Source organism: Mauremys mutica, chromosome 2 (assembly GCF_020497125.1).
Source record: "Mauremys mutica isolate MM-2020 ecotype Southern chromosome 2, ASM2049712v1, whole genome shotgun sequence".
NCBI lineage: Eukaryota > Metazoa > Chordata > Testudines > Geoemydidae > Mauremys > Mauremys mutica.
The window spans coordinates 146,644,077-146,657,258 of record NC_059073.1 but is presented as its reverse complement, the minus strand read 5'-3'; the positions used below and the strand labels follow the sequence as shown (position 1 = coordinate 146,657,258).

Sequence of the window (13,182 nt, the reverse complement as noted above, 5' to 3'; positions counted from 1 at the left end):
GTGGTGGAATCTCCTTCCTTAGAGGTTTTTAAGGTCAGGCTTGACAAAGCCCTGGCTGGGATGATTTAGTTGGGGATTGGTCCTGCTTTGAGCAGGGGGTTGGACTAGATACCTCCTGAGGTCTCTTCCAACCCTGATATTCTATGACTCTATGGTCTTGTCTGAGCCCCTGGAGAGTACAGGCCAGAAACCTGCCCCACAATAATTCCTGCAGCAGATCTTTTAGAAAAACATCCCATCTTGGTTTAAAAATAGTCAGTCATGGAGAATCCACCACGACCCTTGGTAAATTGTAACTCTTAATTACTCTCTCCATTAAAAAACTGCACCTTATTTCCAGTCAACTTGTCTAGCTTCAACTCCCAGCCATTGAGTCATGTTAGACCTTCCTCTGCTAGACGGAAGAACCCATTATCAGATCTTTGTTCCTGTGACAGGGTGCTGGCTAAGAAAATCTGAGCCAGGGCTCTGTCACGCCAGCTCCAATCAAGAAAGGGGCATTGGAGCTGGCTGGCTAAGTCCAGGCCTGATTGGCAAACGGGGAACAGCTGCCGGCCTCGTTAGCCAGGGGCTACATAAAGGCTGGCAAGAAAGAAGCCACGGGGGAAAGAAGGAAAGGGAGTGGGAACTCTCCTCTCCTGGCTGCAGGAGCTAGCAGTCCCTGAGGCTGTTTGTAGCTAGAAGGTGGTGGGAAAGTACACTGGAAATAAAGAGCATGGGTGATTGCATCAGTGCAGAGGTCCCTGGCTGGTTTGTGCACCTGGAGTCCCAAGGGTGAGAATAAACGCAGGGCAACTGGGATTGGTTTGAAATCCTGGTTTGTATCTTCCTTGGTACCCAGGCACTTGGAACAGCCCAGCCCATCTAATTGTCTAACGGTTCCACGAACAGCCTTCACTTACCAGGAGAGTCGTACACACGGCCAACCTCAAGCTGTGGAGAGGGAAATGGAGCATGTTAGGGGATCTGCCCTAGGAGAACAATAACACCACCTGGCATTCCTCTAACACTCTCCCTCTTAGGATCCTCCAGTGCTTTAAACCACGCGGCCCCCCCATCAGGTAACTAGGATCCCCGTACAGGTGGGGAAAGTGAGGCACAGCGCGGCAAAACGGCAGAGCCTGGAATAGACCCTGGTCCGCTTGACTCCTTGTTCTGTATTTAAAAGCACAGCACAAGGCCATGCTGACGCTAGGGGCTTGTCTCGACTTACAGTGCTGCAGTGTTTCACTGGCAGCTTTGCTGCTGCAGCACTTCATGAAGATGTGACTACACTGACGGGAGAATGTAGGCGGTAGCTATGGCGACAGGAGAAGCCCTCCCACTGCCCTAGTGCTGCCTACGCCGGGGGTTAGGTTAGTATAAGTGCGTCGCTCGGGGTGTGTAGATCCAGGCTATGGCGACGCTGCAGAGCGTACAGTGGCACAGCTGTACCAATGCAGCTGCATGCTGTAGCACTGGTAGTGCGGATGCTCTAACCCAGAGGAGAGAGCTCTCCCGTTGACTTAATTACTCCAGCCCCTTGCGCGACAGTAGCTATGTCCCCACGGGCGCTGAGGTCGGCGTAACGTATGTCACTCACGGGGCGACTCATTCACACCACCGAGTGACATCACTTATACCGACGTAAGCAATAACGTGTACAAAGCCCAAGCCTAAGAGAAGCTAAATCAAAGGCAAAACAGAGCTCAGCTAGCTGCTGTTGCTCCCGTTCTACTCATTCCTATTGTGACGCGACGCTCCATATTCTTTATAGAACTATGCTTATGAGATGAATATGGCATAACTAAGATATACTTTATGCAAGATGGCTCATGTGAGATCATTGGGAAGGTTCTGATTTACTGAATGTGATTATCCAATTTGTGTGCCTGTATCATTTCTGTATCTGAAGTTAGGAATACTGACTATGTAACAATTACAACTGTGTGTGTACAAACGCTCCCTGGACCCAAGACCCAACTTACGCAAATTCGCACTTACGGAAAAAGTTCCATATGCCAGAAATAGGATTTTTGAGTTGCAGAAATTTTTGCATAACCTACGGGTATATGTTTCCGACTCACGCAAAATTCGAGTTACGCAAGGCTTTCCGGAACAGAAAGATTGTGTAAGTCGGAGGGTGTCTGTACTTGGGGAAACGCCCACCAGACAGCAGGCAATCTTCCTGAATGAGCCATTTAAGAAGGAGAATAGAACGCTGAAGTTACTAATCTCCCACCTCCCTGAGGAGCTTCCTGGGATGCTGCATTGACACTACAACGCCCGGTGATGTCGTCACCTGATGAAAAATACCCCCTTAGACACTGCTGGTACTTTTCCACTGGAAACAAAACTTTCCCGCCTTATGTCAATTCTATTTAAGGCTGGGAGGCAAGGCCATCGGGACTCTCCTCCATTGCCTACCCAAGAAGAAAGTCTGCTGAAAGTATCTGAAGAGACAAAGGAACTGAGCTGTGGGATAGGCAAGGGCTGAGTCCAGACTGAGACAGAGGAGACTAGTCTGTAAAGAGAAATAACTGGAACTCTGAGTTACAGAAACTCTGCATCCTGCCTACGTCAACATTTGGGGAGAAATTACATTTTGTAACATGTTTCTTTACCAAATCAAGCTTAATTTGCATGTTTTGTTTTATTTGCTTAGTAATCTGCTTTGTTCTGTTTGCTATCCCTTATAATCACTTACAATCTGCCTTTTATAGTTAATAAACTTGGTTTATTATTAAACCCAGTTTGTGCAATTTCTAACTGGGGATGGAGGCAAGAAGTTGTGCATCTCTTCCTCCATGTTGAGAGAGGGGGAGAATTTATGAACTTACATTGTATAGATTTCTCTACAGCGCAAGACAATATTATCTGGGGTTTACCTCTTCATAGGGGGTGTGCACATGAGTGCAGGGTGAATCCTCTCATACAGATCTGACTGTGGTCGTGTCTGCAGCTGGGTGTGGTCTTGCCTGGGTGTGTGCTGGAAAGGGGTTTGAGAGCCTGGCTTAGCAATCCAGCGCAAGAGAAACCCAGGCTGGCAGGGCCAAAGGGCTGAGTGGGACCCCAGCACATCAGGTGGCATCCCGGATTGGGGGAGGGGGGGCCTAACCTGAAGAGGGGTACTGGGGTACATGTGTGGTACTGGGAAATGGGGTGGGGGAGTTGGACTGGCCCCAAAACAAGATTTAATGAAAAATCTTGATGTTTCAACATTTGCTTCCATTCCGATGCAGAACAAAACTAAGACCTTGTGAATTGGGGAGAGGGATTGACCAGCCCATCCCAGAATGGCGAGTAGCTGGCCGTCTAAGGCATTCCCTTCATTCAGGCTAGGGACTTGAACCTTAGGGCAGGTCTCAACTATGGGGCTAAGTCGACCTAAGTTACACAACTCCAGCTACATGAATAACGTAGCTGGAGTTGACGTACCTTAGGCTGACTTATTGCGGTGTCTACACCGCACTGGGTCGACGGGAGAAACTCTCCCATTTACTTACCTTATTCTTCTCGTTCCGGTGGAGTACCGGAGTTGATGGGAGAGCAATCGGCAGTCGAATTAGTGGGTCTTCTCTAGACCCACTAAATCGACCCCTGGTGGATCGATCACCATGTGTCGATCCCCTGGTAAGTGGAGACAAGCCTTTAGACTCCTACATCCCAGGCGTGCTCTAGACAAGTAGCTATTCTGGCAGTCTCTTGCTCTGGTTTTGATCAGAAATCCCATTCTGGACCTGAGAAACCTTTCTGGCAAAATTTTAGTCAAAATGGATGTGTTTCTGTGAAAACGTCCAGTTTCAGAAAACCAAGATTTTGTCAAAAAGTGCCTGACCAGCTTCAGTCAGAAGTAGCTGAGGTAATTCCTGGCTGCCTAGAAAAGTGATGACTGACTAGGAAAGAGACAGGGACAAAAATCTAAGAACATAAGTTACAGTGGAAAAGACAGACAATTTCATCTCTACGTTACCACAATGTGCCAGAGGCAGGAGCAAGGTAAGGGGGAGAGTGTTCATAGGTAGAATTTTAATGAATGACTGGAGTAAGGATAAATTATTGACCCACTGGAGAACTGTAACCAGTTATGGAGATCGCTACTCGGAGACATCAGATGATTCCTAAAGAGCCTCTTGGGAGCAGGGCTGGCCAGAAAACAAGAATCCTGTTTCACACATTTTCAAAGTTTTGCCTTTGTTTTGTTTTGCACTGGGACAAGCAGAGTCCTTTGAAACCTTTCACAAAAAAAACAGAGCGCATGAGTGCACACCACTAGAACAGCCCACTGGCTAGGGCACTCAGCTGCGATGGAGGAGAAAGTAGCTCAGGTCCCTGCTCTGCCTGATTCAGAGGAAGGACATGAAGGTGGGTCTCCCATACCCTAGGTGAGGACCCTAACCACCAGACTATTGGATATTCTGAGATGGGTTGGTCTCTCTTTCTCTCTCCCTCCCTCCCTCCCAGGAAATTCTCAGCCAGCTCTACTTGGGAGTGAGCATTGCCTCTATGCAGGTTGCCACATCCATGCATGCAACATCATCAGGAAAATATCTGCTGGCTTGGTCCAGTCACCTGGCTCTGCCAAGATGATTACATCCGCTGTCACTCACCTTGAACACTCCAATGATGGAATCCGCTCGCACTGCCCTTGAGTTCAGCACCTAGCAAATAAACCCAAGACTTTGGTTCACTGTTCCTGTGCTAGGAGGTGAAGCCCCCGTCTTCACCGCCACCCACCTGAGGGACAGCATGATGGCTCTATTACCCACAATTCCCAGCTCCGCGGTGCTGACATGAAGGGTCTGTAGGCCTGATTCATCAATGCCTGGCACCCTGTCTCATCACTTACACCGGCGTAAAATGCTACACAATCAGAATTCTCCACGCACCTTGCATAGGAGAAATGACTGCATAAGGTGCAAAACAGAGAAGAATTGGACTTCAAGTCTTGAAAGCCCTAAATGGCAACTAGGCTCTGTGAATATAAAGTTCATAGATTCATAAATCTAAAGGCCAGAAGGAACCATTGTGATCATCTCGTCCTGCATAACACAGGCCACTGGACTTCCCTGCATTAATTCCTTCTTTGAGTCCAATAGCTGTGGTTGAACTAGAGCAGATGTTTTTCTAAAACATCCAATCTCGATTTAAAAATGGTCAGTGATGGAGAATCCACCATGACCTTTGATAAGTTGTTCCAATGGTTAATTTCACTCAGGGTTAAAATTTTGCCCCTGTATTTGCCTGGCTTCAACTTTCATCTATTGGATTTTGTTATACCTTTGGCTGCTAGACTGAAGAGCTCTCTATTCTCAAATTTCATTTCCTCATGCAGGAACTTATAGACTGTGATCAAGTTACTGGATACGTCACACGCCCCATAACCTATCTTTTTGATAAGTGAAATAGATTGAGATCCTGGAGTCTCTCACTATAAGGCATGTTTTCTACTCCTTAAATGTTCTCATGGCTCTCCTCTGAACCTTCTCCAATTTATCAACATCTATCTTAAAATGCAGGCACAAAAGTGGACACAGTATTCTAGTATTGGTCTCACTGATGAGAGATTTTGAGCTGCTCTATTTTCCTAAGCACAGCACTGAAAACATTGCTTTGCCACCATTAACTGAAAATAGGGGAAGAGCGAAAATAAAATGAACGAAATTGGAAAGGAATATGGTGGCAACAGTAGAGCTTAACATTAAGATGCATAAATTAACAATTGGATACATAGTGAAAAGCATGAAGTAATTGTTTAGAGTTTAATAGTTTGGTAAAATGTTGGCACATAGCCAAGAAGAGTGAGGTATCAGTTTCAATTTAGCCTATAGCGAGTATGTTGGCAGACAAGTGTAGCCTGGGGTAAAGATCACTCCCCCTATGCAGGGAGGGGTCAGTCCAAAACTAGGTGAGTGTCACCAGACCATAATAGTAAACAGACCATAACACTAAGATTTGTTATGTAACAGCTTTGACTGACAGCCAGATTTAGCAGTTGTGATTGGACTACAAGTATGGACCAATCAGAGAGGGTTTAAAGGTGATTGGAAGATAGAGTATGCTCATATCAGGATTGGGAAACAAGCCAATCTGAAAGGGTTTAGCGACTGGTAAAACTAAATAAAAGGCAGGCAGGCAGCAGGCAAAAGTTAGTCAAGATGGGAAACCAGGAGAAGATCAGATCAGAAGAAAGAAACCTAAAAGAGCAAAGAACAGCAGAGAAGAAGACCTGAAAGAAGCAGCAGAAGCTGCAGCACCAGTGACAGAACAGAACAGAACGAGCTGTAAACAGAGCAGGGGGAGAGAAACCTAAGGAGAGGAAGCATGCTAGTTACAGGATAAGATACAGGACAGAAATAGGATTAATGAGGGAGTATGTTTGCTATAACAAAGTTGGGTGTCTGGGGTGTGTGTTTGTTACTATGTATAGAGTTTATTCAGACTGGTGTCAGTGTCCTGACACCATGTGCAGAACATAATCACCTAAGCCATTCCAATGGTATGACTTGACAGGGTACTTTAACTTGTATACCTGTGCTATAGGATGTGCTGATAATTTGTTTAACCTATGCAATTTATATTCAGTGCTTCATAGGGATTTACATTTAACAATTTGATTATTGCTGAACCTATTGTCAGTAATAATAAAAATATTTTTGTTTTGGAAAAATACTGCCTGTGTGTTAATCCTTTGAATGGAAGGCTGTATCTGTGTCCTCCCAAGGGTAAACAGATCAAGTCTATCCTGGGGAATTTCCTGAAGGGCATAGGGAGAGCCTTGGTAAACCCTGGCAATTCTAGTAGGGTGGGCCCCTCCTTTCACCTTGCTGGAACAGATTAATAGGTTAACATTTAGAGAACCCAGAAGTAGGCAACAGGAGAGGTACTCGGGGATCACTCTGTTCTTGATAACAATTAATGGAGGTAAAACACCTCCATACTCTCCTGTTTATGCACACAAGGATTGTATTAGCCCTTGGGGCCACAGCATGCTGCTGGAAGCTCACATTCAGCTGATTATTCACCACAAACCCCAAGTGTCACTGCTTCCAAGAATAGAGTCTCTCATCCTGTAAACATGGCCTACATTTTGTTCCCAGACGTATACATTTATATTTAGCCATATTAAAAACATTGTTAGCTTGCGCACAGCTAACCAAGTGACCCAGATAGCTCTGTATCACTGACCTGTCCTTTTCATTACTTACCCATCACCCAATTTTTGCATCACCTGCAAACTTAATCAGGGATGATTTTGTTTTCTTCGAGGTCATTGATGAAAATGTTAAATAGCACAGGGCCAAAAATCCCACTAGCAATACACCCACTTGATGATGATTCCCTTTTTACAATTACATTTTGAGACCTATCAGTAGACAGTTTTTAATCTACATAATGTGTGTCATGTTGATTTTGTATCATTCTAATTTCTTTATCAAAATATTGTGTAACAAAAAGTCAAATGCCTTACTACTGTCTAAGTATATTACATCAATCTTATTACCTTTATCAACAAAACTTGTAATCTCATCAAAAAAAGACATGAAATTAGTTTGACAGGGTCTACTTTTGTGCTCACACCATCAGAAAGAACTCCAATTAAACAGGAAAGCTCCTTGCCTTCTCCACTTTGACCCAATGATGTATTTACTTTGGGGCCAAGTCCTGGGGCCCCCTTGTGACAGAGGCCCATTGGCAGACAGCCCGCTGTCCTTTGCGAACAACTCTCATCTCAGGCCTGACAAACTCACTACACCAAACACGACTTACAGGGTATTTATCCATAAGGAGTAACATGTAATGCATCTACAGAAAACTCACAACTTGTCAAGACTCATAATCATTATGAAATGTATGTACAGGAATATTTCAGGAATAATGTATTTCAGATTGCTGGAACTGCTTAGGTGATTATGTTCTGCACATGGTGATCAGTCCTATGCAGGACACTGACACCAATCTGAATAAACTCTAAACTTTATACATAGTAACAAACACACACCCCAGACACCCAACTTTATTATAGCAAACATACTCCCTCATTAATCCTTTTTCTGATCCTATCCTGTAACTAGCATGCTTCCTCTCCTTAGGCTTCTCTCCCCCTTGCTCTGTCTATGGCTCATTCTCATAGACTCATAGACTTTAAGGTCAGAAGGGACCATTATGATCATCTAGTCTGACCTCCTGCACAATGCAGACCACAGAATCTCACCCACCCACTCCTGTAACAAACCCCTAACCTATGTCTGAGTTATTGAAGTCCCCAAATTGCGGTTTGAAGACCTCAAGCTGCAGAGAATCCTCCAGCCCCATGCTGCAGAGGAAGGCGAAAAACCTCCAGGGCCTCTGTCAATCTGTCCTGGAGGAAAATTCCTTCCCGACCCCAAATATGGCGATCAGTTAAACCCTGAGCATGTGGGCAAGACTCACCAGCCAGCACCCAGGAAAGAATTCTCTGTAGTAACTCAGATCCCAAACCATCTAACATCCCATCACAGACCACTGGGCATACTTACCTGCTGATAATCAAAGATCAATTGCCAAATTAATTGCCAAAATTAGGTTATCCCATCATACCATTCCCTCCATAAACGTATCAAGCTTAGTCTTGAAGCCAGTTATGTCTTTTGCCCCCACTACTCCCCTTGGAAGGCTGTTCCAGAACTTCACTCCTCTAATGGTTAGAAACCTTCGTCTAATTTCAAGTCTAAACTTCCTAGTGTCCAGTTTATATCCATTTGTTCTTGTGTCTACATTGGTACTAAGCTTAAATAATTCCTCTCCCTCCCTAATATTAATCCCTCTGATATATTTATAAAGAGCAATCATATCCCCCCTCAACCTTCTTTTGGTTAGGCTAAACAAGCCAAGCTCTTTGAGTCTCCTTTCATAAGACAGGTTTTCCATTCCTCGGATCATCCTAGTAGCCCGTCTCTGAACCTGTTCCAGTTTGAATTCATCCTTCTTAAAACATGGGAGACCAGAACTGCACACAGTATTCCAGAAGAGGTCTCACCAGTGCCTTATATAACGGTACTAAGACCTCCTTATCTTTGCTGGAAACACCTCGCCTGATGCATCCTAAAACCGCATTAGCTTTTTTAATGGCCATATCACATTGGCGGCTCATAGTCATCCTGTGATCAACCAATACTCCGAGGTCCTTCTCCTCCTCCGTTACTTCCAACTGATGCGTCCCCAATTTATAACTAAAATTCTTGTTATTAATCCCTAAATACACAACCTTGCACTTTTCACTATTAAATTTCATCCTATTACTATTACTCCAGTTTACAAGGTCATCCAGATCTTCCTGTATGGTATCCCGGTCCTTCTCTGTGTTAGCAATACCTCCCAGTTCTGTTCTGTTCTGTTCCATGCATCCGACCAAGTGAGTATTCACCCACAAAAGCTTATGCTCCAATACATCTGTTAGTCTATAAGGTGCCATAGGACTCTTTGTCGCTTTTTACAGATCCAGACTAACACGGCTACCCCTCTGATACTTTTCGGAAATAATGTAACTATACTGACGGTATGCTTTATGGACTTGGAGTAAAAGTTAGTTACTAGGGGATAAATTGTCTTGGTGATGGCCCATTCTGGCAGGAGGGAGTTGTCATCCCTCCCAAGTTAGCCAGTGAGGTATGCAAGGCATCCAGCCTTGTTCCATCTCAAGACTATCAATGGAAAACCATCACAGACAACTGCAAACAGTTGAAACCACCTGGAGGTGAAAAGGAGATGTTACAACAGGCAGAGGATCGCCCTGTCTGTGAATAGACTCAAAAGACTATTTCAGTGTAACACCTAGTGGAGAGAGGTCCTCTGTATCCATTCACCGAGGAGACATCTTGGGGGGCAGGGGAGTTTTCAGGAAGGTTTGGATCCTGGTTCCAATCACTGACTGAACTTTTGGGGAAAACCTCCTTTATTAGCTAGGAAAGGGAACTGTTAATAAACATAGGTCCTAGTGTGCGGTTTATGATTTTGGTTTATATTGTGATCATTTGTTTCCACCACTCTCTTGTTTCTAGTGGAATCTTTATTCTTTCTTAAATGAACTTTTTTGTTGTATTAGAGGTGCTCACAAGTGCTGTGCATTGTACAGATGCAGTGATTTAAAGTCAAACTGGCAAACTGGGGAAGTTACAGGATTTGTGTGAGTAGCCAGTGTCAGGGGCTGGATACTAGGAATACTTCAAAGGGACTTGGGGATTAGGGGCACCTCTTGTTAACGTGCAAGGCAAAGACAGGGCTGGCCTAGCCCAGAGGAGAGGGCTTATGTGTCTGAAAGGCTGGTGATTTCAGGGAGCTGGCACCCACCCATCATTGGCAAGGCTTCCTCATGCTGGAGGCAGGAGGTAAGATGATTCACTGTCACACAGTGGCTCACTGTGTCACAGGGTAGTTTTGCGAGGAAGTTTAGAGGGGGAGTGTGTGTGTGTGCCTAGATACACTTAAGATTCTTTAAAGTTAAAGCCCCAAACACCCCCTGATAAAAACAAAACAACAACAAAGAAACACGCTTCAGGCGTAAAAAGAGAATGGAGGCAGAAGTCCATCAACAGAGTGGGGGCTACTCAGTTTATTGCAGCATGTATGATTACCTGCCCTATGGGCAGGTGGCGTTTGTGTGCATTTGGTGCAAGGAGCTCCTGGCCCTCACAGACCATGTACAGGGTTTGGAGACCAGAGTGGCTGAACTGGAGGAGCTAAGGGAGACAGAGAGGTACATAGATGAGACTTTCTGGGACACAGTAGAACGGCCCCATCCCTGGTCTGACAGCCTCTGTGCTGTTGAGGAGGATGAAAGTCTCAGGGAAGGAGAACATCCAACTGGAGCAGAGGGAAATGATCCCATAGTTGGAACCCTCTTTTCAGATGATGTTGGGGTATACTCTCGCACTGAGGATATCTCTTCAGAGGAGGGAACTCCAGTTATTAGGAAGTGACAGGTAATAGTTATAGGGGATTCGATCATTAGAAACATAGGTAGCTGGGTTTGCGATGACCAAGAGAACCGCATGGTGACTTGCCTGCTTGGTGTGAAGGTTGCAGATCTCTCGAGACATCAAGATAGACTTATGTGCAGTGCTGGGGAGGAGCTGGTGGTCATGGTACATGTAGGTACCAATGACATAGGGAAGGATAGGAGAGAGATCCTGGAGGCCAAATTTAAGCTGCTAGGTAAGAGATTGATGTCCAGGACCTCCATGGTAGCATTCTCTGAGATGCTTCCAGTTCCACGCACAGGACCAGTTAGACAGGCAAACTGCGGGGTCTCAATGTGTAGATGAGACAATGGTGTAGAGAGGAGGGGTTTAGATTTATTAGGAACTGGGGAAACTTTTGGGAAAGAGGGAGCCTATACAGGAGAGATGGGCTCCACCTAAACCAAAATGGAACCAGATTGCTGGCACTTAACATTAAAAAGGTCGTAGAGCAGTTTTTAAACTAAGGGCTGGGGGAAAGCTGACAGGTGCAGAGGAGCACGTGGTTTGGACAGGGGAGGATCTCTTAATGGAGATTCTCTATGTCCTAGTAAGAAGGAGAGGATGGAAGATGATGAAATACAGGTAGGATCTGATGAGAAACAGTCAAATGAAAAAAGTCCCATTCAATTAGATCATGTAATGGCAGACAGCTAAAAAGTTACAAGTTTTTAAAGTGCTTATATACAAATGCTAGAAGTCTAAATAACAAGATGGGTGAACTAGAGTCCCTCCTATTAAATGAGGATATTGATGCACTAGGCATCACTGAAACTTGGTGGAATGAGGATACTCAATGGGACACAGTAATACCAGGGTACAAAATATATCGGAAGGACAGAACAGGTTGTGCTGGTGGGGGAGGGGCACTATATGTGAAAGAAAGTGTAGAATCAAATGAAGTAAAAACCTTAAATGAACCAAACTGTACCACAGAATCTCTATGGATAGTAATTCCATGCTTGAATAATAAGAATATATCAGTAGGGATATATTACCGACCACCTGACCAGGATGGTGCTAGTGACTGTGAAATGCTCAAGGAGATTAGAGAGGCTATAAAAATTAGATTAGAGAAGCAGTGAGAGGCAAAAAGGCATCCTTTAAAAGTGGAAGTTAAATCCTAGTCAGGAAAATAGAAAGGAGCATAAACTCTGGCAAACGAAATGTAAAAATATAATTAGAAATACCAAAAAAGAATGTGAAGAAGAGCTAGCCAAAGACTCAAAAAGTAATAGCAAAAGTACATCAGAAGCAGGAAGTTGCTAAACAACCAGTGGGGCCACTGGACGATCGAGATGCTAAAGGAGCACTCAAGGACGATAAGGCCATGGCAGAGAAACTAAATGAATTCTTTACATCAGTCTTCATGGCTGAGGATGTGAGGGAGATTCCCAAACCTGAGTGTAGCAGATCGCAAAGACTCACCGGTGTGGCACCTCCTGCTGGTCATCTGGGAATTAGCTCTTTTCCAGGCTCAGAGCACCCTCTGCTGGCCGGTGTTTCACCTGCCTCAGGCCCTGTGTCCCTCCCGGACCCCAGTGCCCTTTTTACCTTGGGGTTCTGAGACCAGCAGGCTTAAAACGAACAAAAGGAAGTATTTCTGCACACAGCGCACAGTCAACCTGTGGAACTCTTTGCCTGGGAGGTTGTGAAGGCCAAGACTATAACAAGGTGCAAAAAAGAACTAGATAAGTGCATGGAGGGTAGGTCCATCAATGGCCATTAGCCAGGCTGGGCAGGGATGGTGTCCCCAGCCTCTGTTTGCCAGAAGCTGGGAATGAGTGACAGAGAATGGATGATTTCATGATTACATGTTCTCTTCATTCCTTCTGGGGCACCTGGCACTGGCCACTTGTCAGAAGACACGACATTGGGCTAGATGGACCTTTGGTCTGACCCAGGATGGCTGCTCTTATGTTCACCCCAAGAACAGTTCACCTCTCCAAGGGTCAAATAAGAGAAGATTTTTCATGACTCATTGGTATGTTTTGTTGTGGCCCCCTGGGTACCTTGATCACTCAGATATTGCTCCTGGCTCCAGTCTCACACTGGTGTAACTTGGGAGTAAACCCATTTAAATCGATGCTAGGATACTGTGTCCAATGGACATGCTGGTTGCTCTCTGTTTCCCCTGGCACATCATGTCTGATTCACTCTTTCACTGATTTCAAGGCCAGAAGAGATCATTAGGTCTTCTAGTCTC

General features: G+C 45.0%; 1 protein-coding gene across 2 annotated transcripts in view; it reads right to left on the bottom strand.

The window, feature by feature from the left end:
* Positions 1–501: 501 nt before the first annotated feature.
* The window catches only part of LOC123364457 (fer-1-like protein 5), a 29,009-nt gene continuing 16,328 nt past the window's right edge, over positions 502–13,182 (bottom strand). For both annotated transcript variants that reach the window (XM_045006620.1, XM_045006621.1), the window contains 2 exons: positions 4,590–4,640; positions 502–933 (listed from right to left, as the gene is read on the bottom strand). In XM_045006620.1, the coding sequence (XP_044862555.1) occupies positions 895–933; positions 4,590–4,640 (90 nt within the window). In that variant the 3' untranslated portion in view covers positions 502–894. The remainder of the gene's footprint in view (positions 934–4,589; positions 4,641–13,182) is intronic.